Source organism: Choloepus didactylus, chromosome 2 (assembly GCF_015220235.1).
Source record: "Choloepus didactylus isolate mChoDid1 chromosome 2, mChoDid1.pri, whole genome shotgun sequence".
In the NCBI taxonomy this organism is placed as follows: Eukaryota; Metazoa; Chordata; class Mammalia; order Pilosa; family Megalonychidae; genus Choloepus; species Choloepus didactylus.
Genome location: NC_051308.1, coordinates 179,102,882 through 179,120,765, shown reverse-complemented (window position 1 = coordinate 179,120,765; position 17,884 = coordinate 179,102,882). Strand labels below are relative to the sequence as shown.

At 36.0% G+C, this 17,884-nt stretch overlaps 1 protein-coding gene across 5 annotated transcripts in view; it reads left to right on the top strand.

Moving 5' to 3' along the window:
* Positions 1-17,884, top strand: part of PDE4B (phosphodiesterase 4B) — a 528,481-nt gene that overhangs the window by 492,388 nt on the left and 18,209 nt on the right. The window contains exon 1 of one of the 5 annotated variants that reach the window (XM_037826994.1): positions 9,384-17,731. The exons of the other annotated variants lie outside the window; for them this stretch is intronic. Within the exon in view, the coding sequence (XP_037682922.1) occupies positions 17,684-17,731 (48 nt within the window). The 5' untranslated portion in view covers positions 9,384-17,683. Of the gene's footprint in view, positions 1-9,383; positions 17,732-17,884 lie in introns of those variants that run through there. 5 annotated transcript variants of the gene reach the window in all.

The following is a 17,884-nucleotide window of genomic DNA, read 5'->3' as shown; positions in this document are numbered from 1 at the left end:
GGAAGACAGGTCATGGTTCAGGGGTGTCCCTCCATCCCCCACCTTGCACCTCCATATCCAATGATGTCAAGAATTCTACATGCAATCTGGACTTCCAGTCCTTTTTTAAAAGTATATATGTCATGGTAGGAAGGTAGCTAGATTTCTAACTATATACTTAGATTTATGGTGTGTGGCACCACAAATGTTAGATGTGACCCTGGATTAGAAGGCAGAATAGAGTAAAAATCAGTATGACAGTCAGGTGGGGACTTACACATTTTCTGGTCCAACTTTTCTCTTTAATGCTCAGATTTATATAGAACAAAGTCTAGAGGCAGCAAAGTAAAGTAAGAAGATCCTGGGAATAAACAGGAGTTTGAATTCTAGCTCTGCCTTTACTTAGGAGTGTATGTTGTGCAATTAAATAATTCTGAATTTTTGCATTTTCATATCCACAAAACAAAAGGGTTGGAGAGAACTATTCCCATGGTCTCCTTCCACTCTTGCATTTATTTATAGAGCAATAATAAGAAATTAAATGTATAGTGTAGACTCAAACATTGTGCTAGTGACCTACATTCTGTCCTCCATGCTCACAGCAACCCTCTGACATAAGTATCAGTATTATCCTTGTTTTACAAATGAGTAAAGTGAGGCTTAGGCTGTTGAAAGAACTGGTTCAGGGGAAACAGGGGAATCAGGATTCAGACTTAGGGCCATCTGCCTCACCATCAGTGATCCAAATGGGACAGATAAGTATAGAAAAATGTTTGGGGGTATTTAATAACTCTTCTAAGAGAACTTTGTGTTGGTTGCTAAGAGTCTTATTCCTCTAGCTCTGGCCATAATTGGTTAGGTCTAGTTAAAAATTCTAATCTGAAACTACCATATTCGGAGTCTCTAGGCTAGCTATTAATCACCCAAAGCTTAGATTTCCTAGTTGGGAAACAATGTCTATTAACAGACATGAGGGGGACGAATAACCAATAGTTATAGAAAGCACTCACAAAAATGTAAATACCAATATTACACTCATCCACTGCTTATTGTGGATCAGTTTGCCAAACTCAAGATTTATGTTTTCCCAAATTCTGTAACATGGCCTAAGATAAAATTGTTTAAAGGACTTTTGTTTGTTCCCAAATTGTTTATTTCCTCACCCCATCCCACCCCAAAAGAAGAGAGAAGCTATTCTTATTTTTTAATTTTTTATCATCATTCAATTGATAATCCATCATATACTATGGTCTTTAAAATGTATGCAACATGACCATAAAACTAAGAATACTTCAGTAGCAACAACCAGTATAGGAAAATTCCCTAGAAATAATGTATGGACTAATTTCTTAGGATTTTGTCTTCAAACAAAGACAAAAGAGAAGATTAAACTGTTTATTCTTTGTCTAGCATTGTTACAATTACTCTATGACAAAATAGAGTTTTATTATTGTGGGTAATTCAGTACTCCAAGTTCTTTCTAGTCTTATCAAAACCTAGCAAACCAAAGTGTTTAAAAGTTATTTGGCGCTTTGTAATAAGTTAGATTAGTAATTTATCATGCTTAATTTAAATATATCTACATTGGTATTTGCAGAGCTGTTTCCTTCCCTGAATTCTAATACATTTATCTGAATCATTCTGCTAATTCACTTGAAAGATCCCAAGTGAGCAAATCTCTAAAAAGCAGACAGGAGTGAAGTTAGTGAATGAAACTTACTTTTGATTGTTGCACCTATGGCCAGCTGATAAGAAAGCTTTGTATTCTCAACATCTGATAAATAAATCATTTTAAGGGGAAGTCCCACTGCCCACATGGAAACAATCACATAATTATGTTTATAGTGTCAAGTATGTATCTGGAACACCAGTTTTGAAAAATAGCATTACAATAAGCTAATGGGATAAACGTTTGGTGTTTGTTTTTAAATTTTTTTGGTCTTTTTTTTTTTCTAAAATAGTCCAAATTTAGAAGGCACCTAAATTCTACATCATTGTCATCTATAAAAGAAAAGGCAAAGGTGCATCTTGCTCTTGCACTATTTTAAAATATCTGACTTCTAAGTAAAAGTGTGCCCAGCAAGTGGAGGTAGTTCAATTATCTGAAAGCCAGAACTTACTAAACCAGATGCCAGGGTAACTTTGTGTCACATTCAATGGATTTCATGCTCTTGAAGGCACTGTGCCCATTGTCTATGTGCTTCCCTGCACATCCCTTCACTTCAGCATTTTTCTGGACCTGCTAGCCCCTCTGTCTTGCCCACTCATATGTGATGTTTTCCTGAACTGGTGCCAAACTGTTTAGTCTCTTGGATATTTGACTCCAACTTCCTTTGTTTGATTTACTTTAAAGTAGCCAAGTGCTTCCACAAAGAAAGAACTGTTATGTTATTTAGAAATGAAGATAAACTCCTGGGGTTTTTTTTTGTGGTTTTGTTTTGTTTTGTTTGTTTGTTGCATTTTTTTGTTTGTTTGTTTCTATTTGGGGAAGGGCCTGGTAAACTTCTTCTCTTTGAGAATGCCAGATAGTCTTTTTCTTTTTATGGAGTAGAGTTTAAAATCTGTAAGTCATGCTGTTCTGCTCATCAGTCACAAAGTATTTTCTTCTGCCAATTATTTATAATTTAAAAATGTACACTTTGAAACCTGAAGCTCTCAGAGATGGAAGTTTAGGGATTTTATTGAAAATAAAATTCACCTTCGTGGCATGGGCAATTTCATCTCTTCATCTTTTTTAGTGATTCAAAATGTGGTAATTTGAAAATGATCATAAAAAGGCCAAGTAACCCTCACTCTTTGCTGTCCACTTAGCGGCGTAATGTTATAACCTTTGGCAATAGCTAGAAATGAAATTTGGATGTAGATGCCAGGAAGTGAAAATGATGAAACCAATTTTTAAAAATTAGGTTTAGGAATTCTGTTCACCTGAGCTGTTGGCATTTGATTTCTGAAAAGATAATTGTTACCAGCTATTTTGGAAAGAAAACTGTAAGAGAAATGGTCATTTATTGAAAATATCTTTCCAACTCAATCATATAGGCTGTGCTAAAGCCAATCAAACAGGGCAAAGTGGTGAAGTGTTAATTTGGTAACTATCTAACATCTTTGGTTAGCATGGAGGCTCAATTTGATCAATCAAACCAAAAAATGATCTAAATCTTTTCTTTCTGGTTATAATCTTACCTGGTTGCATTAAACAAAAATCCTAGAATTTTAAGTCTTGAAGAGATCCTTAAAGACAAATCAGTTTTCTCATCAATAAACTGTAAGGATTAACTATCTAATGTATTCCAAAGGATTTTGTGAAATATAATGCACAGTCTAAATGAAAGGTGATGATATTAGGACGTGACTTCCCCAGAGCCATATGGTTAATGAGTGGGAGACTAAGGTAATAAAATATAGGTCTGATTACAAATCCAGTTTGCTGTTCATCTACAGTAAGATATGAGACACTCCCTCTTTAGTTTGCATTGATTTTGAACCTTCTCATTGTCCATTTATCTTTCTTGAGTAAAAGAATACATGTGAGTAAAAGATACATGTGTATCTTAGTCATTTCAAGTAAAGAGAACTAATTTAGTACACCTGAAAATTTGGTGATCAGAATCTAGCAGGAAGTAGTTCAAGTGGGTGACTTCAAATGCCCCTTGCATTTGTTGCTTTTCTTCACTTTTTGCTGTTTTAGTTTCTGAACATATATAAATAAAACTTTGGAAAGTACAGAAAAATACAAAGATAAGAAAAAAAATCTTATCTCACAAAGGCAACTGTGAGATTTCATCCTCGTAACTGAAACAATACTCTATCCTTAATTTATTTCCAACTTTTTTTCAGTTAACACAAAATATCCTATTTCTTCATGTGATTAATTATCATTATAAATATCATTTAATAGCTGAATGATATTCCAGCTATAAATATGCTATTAATAACTTACCCAATTTACACTTAACGATTTCAGTTTTCATCATTGTAACTTTTCTCTCTCTGATTATTTTCTTAGGTTAGGTTCCCACAAGTGGAATTAGTGGGTTAAAGGGCATGAACAAATTTAAGACTCCTGATGCTTGTTTGATTTTCTACTAATCCCAATGCCAAAGTTCAAGCAGTCAAAACCCTGTTGTTAGCATAATTGCTGTCAACTTCTTTTCTATTCCTTCCTTTCCTCTCTCTGAAATTGAAGGTGCTAAATTGGAGAGTCTTATCAACTGGTGTAAAAAAAGCCAACCCTTAGATGCTCTCTATTAATTAACAGAGCTTTTAGTTTGGGAAGTTGAAATCAAGATGGTGAACTAATTTGGCTCCCTCCCTACACCCAAGAATGGGCCAATTTATGTAGAACTCTTATAACTCAAATACAGTTTTTTGACTTTGGATTATTAACATCCTAGTGGAGTTACTTTCAGCAGTGCTTGCAGCTAAATATTGAGAAACAACATAAATGTAATTAATGCCTTGTAAACAATTTACAGCATATAGAAATAAAACTTTTTTATTGCGTTTAAGTAACCAAAAATGAATTTTAGTGTTTGCAGACCTCGAAGTTAAGCAGATACTGTAAATATGTTGAGATTAAAATATTGATAAATTCTGAACTACTAATCTAATTACTTAAAATGAGGAGATGCAGGGAAAAATAAAAGGAAATGATTCAGAGGGAGAATTGATCATGCTGGTATATTATTTACAAAAGGAAATTATTCCATGCCTGAAAGATACTTGATAGTTTTATTTTTATTCCTTTGTAAAGAAAGCAGTAAAGAAACATTTCTAATCATTACTTATAGTATTAAGTAGGATGAACTGAGAGAAGATTTCTTAGCATATAATGTAAGAAATGAGAAGAAAATCCCTAGTTCTTGAGTGGGTGAGAACACTTGGTGTTTTAGATATTGGAATAAGATATAGACTTGAATTTTAAAAAAACTAAAATATTTAAATGGAGATTCAACTGGGGAAAAAAATGTTTAAGAGCCAGGATAGTCATTTGAATATATGAGAGGAGGTGACAGAGATGAACAACAATAGACTAAAATTTTGGTAGCTCCTGTAGATTGTAACACCAGAATTCCAAATTCCTCTCAATTCTTGATGTCAGAAGATCTATTGAAACTGTGGCTAAAGAATATCAGTAAGAACACCAATATCACTTGAAACTGGAGAAGTGCAGGTCTTTACCCCTCTCTTAGCATTCTAGTACCTAGGAAACATTCTCCTGGCTCAAGCATAACATCAGATCCTGTGTTATGAACCTACAGCCAGTATGCCAGACTTCTTGGCTTTCGTGTTTGAAACCCTGCCTTAGCTACTCCAGCTTTGATCAGATTTTCATAGACCATCCTCTTACCAACTTACTGGTTACATTTTAGTTTTCTGGGGCTTTCCTTATCTCTGCTTCAGACTCCAAATTCTCAAGGCCTGAAATCATGTTTTGAATTTTTGAGGTTCCACATTTGCTTATAGTACTCTGGGTTTAAGAGCAAAACATCGTCTAGTTCAATTTCTGTTCAACTGCAAGGAGGGAAGTGCAAAGCAAATGAGGTTGTTTTCAGTTAACAGTAGTTGATTTTTGGTTTAATTATTTAAAGATGCTGTTTCTAATTCTACTTGATTTAGTCATTAACAATTGTTATCTGACCTGAGGATTTTTGATATATTATCCTGCTTTTGACCAAAGTCAGGATTGCTGATGACCTCACAGGTGGGCACAGCATGATATTGAAAATGGGAGGTTTGTTTTTTTTTTTAAACCATTTTTAAAAATGGACTAACGAAAATAGACTCTAACTCCCACTCTGGATACTCCACTCATAGCCCGAAAGGGTCAATTTAACTGACCAGATGCTACCCATTTACCAAGCTGACAGGGTACAGCACCCTCTCTGCCTGTGGCCCCATCTGTGTGATTGCCACTGCTGACTCCCTGAATCAGAATGATTTAGGCAAATCTATTATCTGTTCTTTATTGATACAATGACTATGTTTTTCTTGGCCAGACCCATACATTATTTGTGCTCTTGACAGGGTGAGCTGCCTCTGAATTTTTCGTGCTGTATTTAACATATTTGAGATCCAGTTACACAAAGTTTATTTGTGTCTTTCTTATCCATTGCGTGGGAACTTCTCAGATAATATCTCATCAGGACTCACCAGTATTATTTTAAAACACTTTACAATCAGTAAATTTATTTTATTTTGATGTCAATTAATTAAAAATAACCTTGTATAATATTTTTCTTGTGTATGTATTATATATCTGCCATAGTAAAAATTTCAGACTGAGAAAGGTCATACATTGCTTTTCAAAAAAGGCTCTTTAGGATCCTTAGTAAAGTCCTAAAATATTTGAATTCTGCCAAAAACAAACAAATGCATGCACACACAACAAATAAAAACACAGAATTTTTTTTTTAAGTAGCATAGATATTTTGGGTTAAAATGAGTAAAATATGAGCCTTTTTTCTTAAATGTAATGAAAGAGAAGGAGACATTAGTTAGGAAGTATTCAGGAAAGATGGTTCTTTTTTGATCACTTATTTTCAAATCTAATCACATGATTTGAGACTGCATTTCCCAGGGAGCTCTGCTTCTGGCTGAAGGAACATTAGTTATGGGACAATTTAGAGATTTTTAAGGCCTAATTTCTCACTTAAAGATCATTTGCTCTCAAAGCTTCCTGAGGTACCAAGATGGAGATTAAATAAAGGGTAACTCTCTTAAGTGTGTAGCTATTTATTAATTCATGTTGCTAGATCCAAGGTAGGCTCCTGGTAACGAAAGTGCTCTGACCTATATTATCTCACATGATCCTCACTCTGAGCAAAATGTTATTATATCCACATTTTCACATGTGATACCAAGCAAGATTCAAGAGAAGAAACTGATTGGTCCAGTCTCTTCAGTTACTAAATGTTGATGCTTCAAATCAAATCCTTTTCTTTTGGCTCCAAAGTCAAATGATTTAAAAATAAAAATGGAGGGGAAATCCACAGGGTATATTATTATAGTCTTATAAAACTTGGTTAAACAAAACAAACATATAATCATAGACTTTTAAAGCTAGAGATCAACCAAGGTGCCTTCTTATTTTTCAGACCTCAGTTTAGATGTTACCTCTTTGGAGAGACTTTCTTGAATTACCCTTACTCACCAGCTTGTTTGTTTTGCAATATGCCATCACAGTCTATGATTTTTGTTGTGTCATTAAACTGGGTTTTACTCATCTCCTCCATTTGATTGTAAAGTTTTTGGGGATATGGATTGCTCACTATTGTAGCTTCGGCATATAAAAGTGCTCTGGGCACGTGGTAGGTATTCATTAAATATCTTTTGAATCAATTGAGGGAGACTTAGAGAAGTAATCTAATCTGTCCAAGGCCAAATATGTTGTTAGTAGCAAATCCATTAGAACCTAGGTATTGTTTCCTGTTGGGCTATACCATGCTCAATGGAGGTGCTTGCCATGCTTAACTCCAGTTTTTCCCGAATGTTAGGTGGAAGGAAAACCCCCCATCATGCTCACACTGACTCTTCAAAGTTCTCTCAGAGGGAGGAAAAGCTTGCTCCTGAGCTTTCCTCCACATTCAAACTCAGAGAACAGAGAACAAACTTGTCAGGGACAAATGCACTTTCTTTCAAGAAGAATTGTGAAGCACAGGGTCTTTTGATAGGTTTGGCACTGGGTTTCTCTTCTCCCCAAATAGTGTGCATCCTGTGGACAAGAAACTAAGCCCTTCAGTAACTGGCAATAGTTATTGCACACTAAGCTGGGAGCATATTTATGAGCACATGTTTTGTCTGTAACTCAGCCACTTGCCATATCTGTTTTGTCTGGAGGATAGCAGCCTAATCATTCTGCCATTGTTTGTTATTTTTTTTTCATTTGTGACATATGCTGATACTCCTGTCACCTCTATCTAGCCTCATATTCAATTAATTCAGATGGGTTACTAACCACGGACACCGAGCAAAACATGCACTTGGTACAGTTATCCTTATATCAGGAAATCTGTGATCATTCATGGTGTTCGTCAATTCATGAACAATCCTAAAGTCTTTTCATTTGAAGAAACTGACTAAGTCAATAAAGCATGAACAGAATTAGCAACAGCTGGACATCTCCAAATAGGCCTTTTTTATGATATAACTTTAATGTAGGACCATAGCGAATTATGGTTTTCATTTTTTGTGCTTCATCTTTCGTTCTGGCAATTCTGGTTTACACTCTTTAGACTGGTGAATAATCTAAATGTCAACCAGTGAGCCTGAGCTTCTGTGAGTAACTCTCGTGTCATGTAATCCACATGACAGCACTGCATCAGACTTGCAGCAGCATACTGTGAGAATTCTCTAGTTAATTATATGAGCGGCTGCAACAATGAGAAGAAAAGGGTTTAGATGCTGCAGAGCCAAACAAAACCTCCACCCAAACTCAAGTCCAAAGTGAAGAGAGTACTGTGAGCTCAGATTATTTGACAAATCAGAGACAAAACCTGTCTCTGCAAGCACAAAACCTATGGAATAAAGAGCATCTACTAGGTCTCAGATATGTTGTCAACCACTTTACATATCTTATTTTGTTGTTGTTAGAGCCATTGTAGGTTTTCAGAAAAATCATGCAGGAAGTACAGAGTTCCCCTATACACCCCTCTCTCACACACAATTTGCCCTATTATCAACATTTTGCATTAGTGTGGTCCTTTGTTACAATTGATGAAACATTGCTGTTATTATTATTATTATACTATTAGCCCATAGTTTACACTAAGGTTCACTCTTAGTGTTGTACAGTTCTATGTGGTTCTTTTCTAGTAACTTATATTCAACCTAAAATTTCCCATTTTATCCACTTTCAAATATTCAGTAGTAATTTCATTCACATTATGCCGCCATCATCATCATCTATTGCCAAAATGTTTTCATCACCCCAAACAGAAACTTCACACTAATTAAATATTAACTCTCTGTTCCCAACCCCCACCCAACCACTGATAACCTGCATTCTAGTTTCTGACTAGACTGCTTTGTTATTTCATATAACTGAAATATATGCTTCTTTCATGTAAGATCATACAACATTTGTCCTTTTGTCTCTGACTTATTTCATTCAACATGACATCTTCAAGATTCATCCATGTTGCAGCATGCATCAGAACTTCATCCCTTTTTACTGCCAAATAATACTCTTTGTGTGTGTGTGTGTGTGTGTGTGTGTGTGTGTACCACACTTTGTTTATCCATTCATCTGTTATGCCACTATGAACATCAGTGTGCAGATATCTGTTAAAATCCCTGCTTTCAATTCTTTTGGACATATACCTAGAAGTGTCATATGATAATTCTGTACTTAGCTTTCTGAGAAACCACCAAACTGTTTCCCACCGTGGCTGCACCATTTTACATTGCTACCAATAATTAACAAGCATGCCTATTTCTCCACATTGTCTCTAACACTTGTTATTTTCCTTTTTTTTTTGTAATAGTAGCCATCCTGGTGGGTGTGAAATGGTATCCCACTGTGACTAAGGATGTGCTTGTTAGCCATTTGTATATCTTCTTTGCAGAAATGTCTGTTCAAGTCTTTTGCCCATTTTTTAATCGGGTTGTCTTTTTGGCAAGTGGTAGGGTTTTTTTAAAATAAATTCTGGATATTAAGCCCTTATCAGATATTTGGTTTCCAAATATTTTCTCCCATTCTGTAGGTTATCATTTTACTTTCATGATAAAGTTCTTTGATGTACAAAAGCTTTTAATTTTGATGAAGTCCCCTTTATCTATCTTTTCTTTTGTTTCTCGTACTTTTGGTGTATACATATTATTTCTGATCCTCACATTTTAGAGATGGAAAACTTAGTCTCCAGGAAACTCAACAACTTGTACAGTTTCTCAGACTGAGTAAGTTACAACACAAAGGTGCAAACTGAAGTTCAATTTATTTCCAGGCTCATTTGGCTACTCAGCTGATCTATGTCATGCTATTATCATGCCAGGTTTAATGTTAGTCTCTTTGTGCTGTTAGGGACTGCTGGTAAGGCAAGCTTGTAGTCAACAACCCTTCTACTTCATACATGACCTATGCAGCTGACTTGGAAACTACGTTTTCAAGCCTTCCACTAACCCAACAAACATATAAGTCTTTGGGGGTGCATTGTTGTGCAAAACATCCATCCATCTCTTCTAAATTATGGTAGCAATATTGGAAAAAAGAATACCAAGCAAGTATTACTGTCCTTTTTTAAATAAAGGATAAAAGTACAAAGACTGCTGCTGTCATCCTTTATGGTTTAAAAATATATTCAAACTACCAATGAATGGCAGATTCTTCTCTATTTGAAGGTACATATTCTAGCATGGGGGATACGTAACTACCAACAGATAATATTTATGCTTTCAGAGAGGAAAAGTGTAGGTCTATGTAGCGAAGGGCTTCCCTTTTTTATTTGATAGGTCCCAGAGTTGACCTTGAAAATTGTCAGACTATGGGGCTGTCCCAACCCTGGGAAACTACAAATCCAGAAGCAGTGATTCTCAAGGCAGATTTTGAAGTAGCACATGGTCTTTTACCTCAAGGGATAGGTGCAAGTGACTAGCTAACATCAATATGTTTAATATTAAACACTGTATATACCAGATGGTACTTTTAAAGGGATAGGAGAGTAATCTCAAAAACAAACTATGGTAGATTTTTGCACCTGCAAAAAAAATAAAAAAAATAAAGGAAAGTTTAAAAGGCAATATTTCATGCAGGATTTAAACTAACCCAGAATATGTTACAGACTGAAAATAGAAATCATTTCCCAAAGAGAATTATGTCCAATACTTTTAAGGTTATGAAAAGAAAGTAGAATGCTTAGGAGGTGACTTTCCTGTTCTGTGTTGTTGCTTTCAAGTAGACTATTAAGGTCCTTGAACATATGTCTTGTTTTCTACTAGTCAGGAGAGGATATTGGAATGGATGATCCTGGGTCTGATCCAGGGTAAGATTCCTAATGTTTTTTAAATGTGATAGGTTGTAGCACTTCTGGCTATGAAATGTTTCAGGTAAAACCTAAGTCATCTTCTTTGGAAACACGTTAATAGCCGATGAACTTAGAACTGGCTTTAGAAGCTTGAGGTTAAATATTAGCCATTATGCCTGCAAAGAAAAAGTTGTAGAAGGCTTAAATGGAAAAATGAAAAAGGAACTAAGTAATGTATCTTGATTTTTCTCAGTTGCTATAATGATTCTCATTACCTGTTGAAAAAAAAGGCCTGTGCTATATTTAATTATCAGGCCAGTACCCCAAATCTGCCAAAGTACCTTTGTCTCTGTCAATCTCTATTAATGGCTAAATTAAAGGGGAGGGGTGTAATATGAAATGAAATTGTGAAACTCCAGAAATATATGGGTCTTAGTTCATTTCTCAGTAGTGGAGAGGCCTCGTAGAAAAGAATAGGTGTGAACATTTAACTTATCTAAAAATATGCAGTGCCGCCAAACCTGACAAATTTTGAAGAGTATATTACTTTGAAATCCAGTTTCCTCATATGTATGGAGAATGTATGTGGAAAATACAATATTTGGGGCATGCAATATTCAGGACATACAATAAAAAATTATTTGTTGTTTATCTAAAATTTGGATTTACCTGGGTGTCCCCAATTTTTATTTGCTAATCCTGGCAACCCTGCATATGGGAAACACATCTATAGTTTAAAATGCATAGTGTGTATTTTGGGCTTTGGGTATAAATATTTATAGTGTCTTTTGTCTATTTAACTGTGTTACTAAAGCAACATTCAGAGTTAAGGGAATGCTGGTTCATGAGAAATTTCTTTAAACATTCTTATGGGAATAACTTTGGGTCCAGGAAAGGTCATTTTTTTGTGTTCCAATAATGTGGGCCCTGCTTCTTTTTGAAAAGTTTTCAGAGACTCTAAGAAAAATAGACAGCAGCAAAGGAGATTGAAAAGTAGGAAGAAATGCCTAAACATTTTGAGGGCTGTTCAAGACCTGTTTCAAGTTGTTGAGTAGTTTTATTCAAAGTTGTATTGAAAATATTTTTATTTTTCAATCCTCTATATGGGAGTACTAATGATTTATCCCTACTTTGCTTTCAAAATATCATTCAGATACTTGTCCTCTAACTAGCAAGTGGAATTGATTTTCTTTTTGCTTCATTATAAATGCCAATTTGTTTTTTGTAGAATTATGGTGGAGATGTCCTTTTTTTTTTTTATATTACATACTTATTTATTGTGGGTAACTACAGCACTGTGCAGTTAAGAGAATCATTCAGTTTCCGTATGTTTGGAAGAATATCTTTCTGAATACTCTAACATGCACAGTTAGAATGACCTAACACTGTTCCCTGGTGTACCAAGGGTTTGTTCCAGATGTTAGAACAGCAGAACTTGTTTGCTAGAATGTTCCATCATGGAACTGTAGTCTCTGGTTAAGTAGATATTCATGGACAATAGCATATTATTCCTTCTTTTACCGTCCTACCAATTCAATTCAATTGAGACAACTGAATTGGCAAATACATCATTTGCCTATCAAATAAGACAAATACATCATTAAAGAAATTAAACCGCAAGGATCAAACAGACCACAGAGTTTATAGGAAAAGAGAAAAAAAAACCCAAGAGATGAGATGCCATTGTCAGATAATCTGAAATGTGAAGAAGTGTGAAAATTGTGAATTTGTCAAAGGGTTTTAGAGAAAGTACACTATATCCCTGTCCTGTTTTTTATTTTTCATTTTTTAGTCAGATTTTCACAGGAAATTCTAAGTTCTTAGGAGTTAGATTCCTTAGGTCTTGTAAAATGAAGTATATGGAAGAATCAGTTTTTAAAGTCAGAAGGAACCTTAGAAGTCAGCTATTTTATAGCTAAAGAAACTCAGCCCATAGCTGGAAAAAAAAAAAACAAAAAACTGAGCCCCATGAAATTAATGCATCTTACCCAAGATTACACTTTTGGTTAGTGCTCTCCTGTCTTCCATTTCTCACCAAAAGGTGCCACTGCAGTTTCAGTTTCCTTCTACCATCACTAGTATTCCGTGATTTCAGGAAGAATTCTCAGCTCCTTCACTTTCCTGATACCCGGGAATTCTTATTAAGTTATGAGTAACAAAGTGCAAAATATGAGTCAAAATTTAGTCGCTAATAAAGTCATTGTAACTTTAATGACTTGGGCAGTTGTTTCATGCTGCCAAAACAGGAAGATCCCACACAATAAGGCGCCTGTCTCACAGCTGGGCTCGTGCGTAAACGGCCACCCACAAAAGCGACTGGGACACTCTTCCTTGCTTTGACACCTTTGTTTTTTTGTCTGCACAGTTTTCTCCTACTGACTTTACCATGAGATTATCAATGAGAGGAAAGTGCTTGCTCTATCTAGTCTTCAGTCTGCTGGAGAGTATTTTTGATCATTTTGTATTCACTCCTAGGTGATTTCCAGGCCACCCCTGGCAAGCGTATTAGTCTTAGAAGTAGCTCTGCCGTGTGCTTGGTACTAGACTCCATGTATCATTTTGTGATATTAGTATTCTGGGTTGTTTTATTCTTAGAAGCATAAAATCAGCACATTTTAGAGCTGGAAAGACTGTCTAAGATTATTCTAGCCCACTCCTCCTGTGTGATTAATTTAGCTAAGAACTCCCAAAGAACAGTTACGTAGCTTGCCTGTGAATCTTTGCACAAAGCCCAAACTAGTCCTCCATTGAGAAATATAGGAAAATGAGGACATGTTCCATCACTTCAGAAGAAAGTGGTTCAGAAGAAAATAATCTCTGTATGTAGCATTGAAACTAAAGAGAAATTGAAGCCATAAAACAAAATGTACTTATCAAGTGTAATTGAATTTCTAATTTTACTAGTTATTCTATATTTTTCAAATAACTTCCCACTATTGAAGGAAGCCTATGCAAAAAAAAATCATAGATAATTTCATAGAGAAGATATACTCCAGGCAAATGATAATAAATGATATAAAAAATGATATCTTTTCCCTTTAGAAAAAAACCCTGCAATTTCTAGCAATGTTAGCAAATCTATGCTGGGGATAAACTTAAAGAGACATTGGAGGAATTTGTTTTACTAAAGGTTCATTCACAAACTTGCTTTTCTATGCTGAAAAGGGTTTTTAGGCATTTCCTCTGGGGACTTTATTTCTAGGTAGGCTCTAACAGAATTTTCTTGTGAAAGACAGATTCTTAACAGAAAAATAGGATCTGTGTACATTAAGCAGTAGTGACTCCTTTATCTTTGAAATAGTATGTTCCTGTTTGTGGATTTCTCTACTGCGTTTGATAAAGTATATATGTCAATTCCGTTTCAATCCTGTAACTCTTTGGGACACAGTTTTACTCAGGAGCTATATTACCTCCAAATGTGGCCTGAACACCTAACTTGATGAACAGGCAGTGATAAATAGTTCTGTTCCTTTGTTGGTGACTTGTTCTTATATACGGAAGTATTTTTGATTTGGGTTGCTTTTCTCAGTAGTGTTTAGGGAGATGTGTTTTCTTGAAAGCATTGGTTGCTGGTAAATAATGTGTTCGGGCTGTAGGAAGCTGCCACAAAATTTATCATAAAACCATGAAAGGTTAGAGCTGACAGGCTGAAATCCTAAAATTATGCACCACTCTCATTTTACGCATGAGAGGTCAAGTGACTTCACAAGACTACTAGTGCAGAACTGAGAATGGAACTCAAGATTTGTTCACTACTCCCAGATGGTAGTTAGATGCTGGAAGCCTAACTATGTTCCCCAACTGTCTCCTCAGCCTTAACCTCAACGTAATTTATAGCCATTCCATTCCCTTGATGTGTTTCATCAAACAGGCCAGCACTAATAACATTGATTGGACTCTACATCACCAGAATGTGAAAGATACCCCGTCTGCTCTGTGAAGGCCATGGCTGCCATCCTTAGTTTATACAGATCCTAATATGAGTGGGCCCTTCATAAATGTTTTTTGATGAAAGCAATAATTGCCGTAGTCAGTGTGGTTAGGCCCTCCCTTATGGAGGAGGAAAACCAGTGGTGGTTGCTAAGCAACATTTAAAGGACTGGGTCAGTTTCTGACACCAAGTGACCTCCATTTGCGTACTTCATCATGTTGTGTGTTTATGGTTGCCTTAAGATGACTTTGCCATGCCTTTGGTGAATGGCTCATAGAAGAACTTGTTTGGGCAAGAGAAGGAGGACAGTGGTATTCATCTATTAACTACTTATGTGAATACACTGACCCCTTCAATAAGCTATGCAGGAAGGGTGAAGAGTTTGGTTTATTCTCAACCCAGTGGGAGAGAGCTACCTCCCTTGTCCCTCATTGGGACCGATTGACAATGTATCTCAAGAGGGTCCTCCAACTTTTGAAGGCTATAGAAAGAAAATAAAGAGAAGATTCTTTTATTTCCTGGCATTTTATGATTCAATTTCTACCTGCTTCTATCCTCTGAGCTGAGGAATATGTATAAGGCTAATAAAGAACCGGCCCTATCCTTGCCAGACTGTTCACTATTGTGGTTAACCAACATGCCCTAATATATCTGACCTTTTATACAAGCATGTAGGCTGATTAAAAGCATGAAAGGGATTTAATTTTTCACTGCCATATCCCCATTGTTTTACTTGGTACATTTTAGATGTTCAATAAATATTTGTCAAATACATGATAAAATGGTATTAATGAATTAGTGAAAACCTGACTGACTCAAAAATATTTCTAAGTATTTCAAAGACACAAAAGGAACCAAAATGAGGGTGAGTGTTTGACTAATACCTTTGACTAAGTCTAGTGCAGAGACTTAGTTATGAAAAAAATTATGTCTTTAAGTTTTGTACAGTAAATTTTCACAGTGGTCCAGTAGTTTGCTTCTTTGCCAAAAATCAGCTCTGATTAATCGGCTTCCAAGTCTTCAGTATAAGTGACTGTCTTTCGAGGACTGAAAATGAGAGGTCATTATGACTGAGCAGTTGTCTTTAAAAATAAATAACTTTGAATGTATGCGATTCACCTGAAGTTCAAAATTACACAGAGATTTAGTTTAATAAATAAAGCACACTAGCTGAGATGATAGGAACAGGGATCCCTGGTTACTATTACTAACATATTATATCATGGGAAAAGCACACATACACAAACAGCGTTATACAGAAAGAGGGTGATTATGCCTTTTTGAGGACAATGCATAGTGCAATGAGCCAGCAGGCAGCAGCACTGACTGCATTGACTTCACCTCAAAAGGCCCCATCTCCTGGGCCCAAGCAATGATGGCATGACCCAGGGTTTGCATGTTTGAAGAGGAGAAGCCGCTGTCGTCGGTGCAGGATGCTCATTTGAAAGAGTAAAGCCTCACATGAAAGAGAGCCAAATGTGAATGGGGGCTGTTGCCATGGTGCTTTGCTGTTCTTTTAATATGCTGTACTTGAACTCTTGGGAATCCAGGGGTGGGGTAACAGAGTGGAGGGTGAAGAGGGGCATGAGTTGGGCCTGGATAAGGAGTCCCAGGGCAGCAGGGCTCTAGCCTTAGATTTTAGTCTTGCCTGTGCTTTAACTGACAAGAAGAGAAAGGGAGAGAAAGAAAAGCCAAAAGGAAAGGGATGAATTTCTCAACATGCCCTAGATTCTTAAAATAAAATAAAATTTAATTTAACTCCTAAATATTTCTAATATGAATTAGAAGATGCAATACCAAAACACCAAAAGAGCCTAGTAATTCATAACCCCAAATAATTCATCATCCCTTCAGCAAACAGTACCTTGTATTTCCTAACACACTCTGTATCTTAGATCGAAAGACCGAATGTGTTTAATCCATTTGTCAAATGCAATCTCATATGCATATTAATAAGCTGACAGAGGGCAGACAATTGCATTCTGCATATGAAGTACTTTTAAAACAAAATAATTTCGATTCTTATTCCTTTCATTTTGAAGAAGGCTGGATGCATGTCCGCCCACTGTTGGTTTGCAAACCACCCTCCAAAAAGCCAGTTAAATTTTGTGTGTGTGTTTCCTGAAAACCTAGTCTGAAAACATCCACACTTCTAACCTTTCTCAATTATTTTTTTTTTTATGATCAGAAAGGAAATGAACACTTTGAAGCAATAAGAATGACAGAGCTTTGTGCAGAGGCTGCATCTGTGAAGTAGTTGTCTCTGCAGTGGAGAGGGTTAAGGAACACCTAGTTGAAATGGGGGAGGGTACCTACTTCACACTTACTTAAATATTCATGGGGCTTCCTCCATTTTAATCTTCTCCTTTTTAAAAGATGGCTGTGTTTCCCAGTCTGGCAAAACCTCAGGAAAGGCGAATTGCTCCTTCCTTGCAGAGTTCAACTGAGCAGCACTAATCTAAAGTAGAAACTCCTTCGGCCACCAGGACTATTCATAATTCATAAAATACTTCAAACCAGCCAGCTGAATACATTTGGACAGGCTTTTGCTCCTTCGTGCAATCCCTGATTTCATTGCTCTCCTCTGCCAGGAAATAAGCAGGGAGCATAGGCTTCTTGCAAGAATGGAATATGAAGATGGGCTTTGTTTGGATTAAGAAATGCCATAAACTTTGGAGGCTTTGTCTTTTATAAGCTTTGATTATTTTACACTGGATCTGCAGGGTTTTCCTGGTCCTTTGGAGATTGCTCTCTCTGAACTGTGAATTCTTTCAAAGGGATTTGTGGATTGTGGCAAGGAAAGCATTCCAAAATGCCTGAGGCTAACTATTTGTTATCTGTATCTTGGGGTTACATCAAGGTGGGTTAATTTGATTCTATTATGTGTATGTGATAGAATGTGAAACATTTGTACTTTTATGTTTTCTGTGAGGCTAAAGACATCTGTAATGATTTAATCTGTGTTGTCACTTAGCTCACCGAGGCTGCTTATGTTATATTACATTGCATTTAA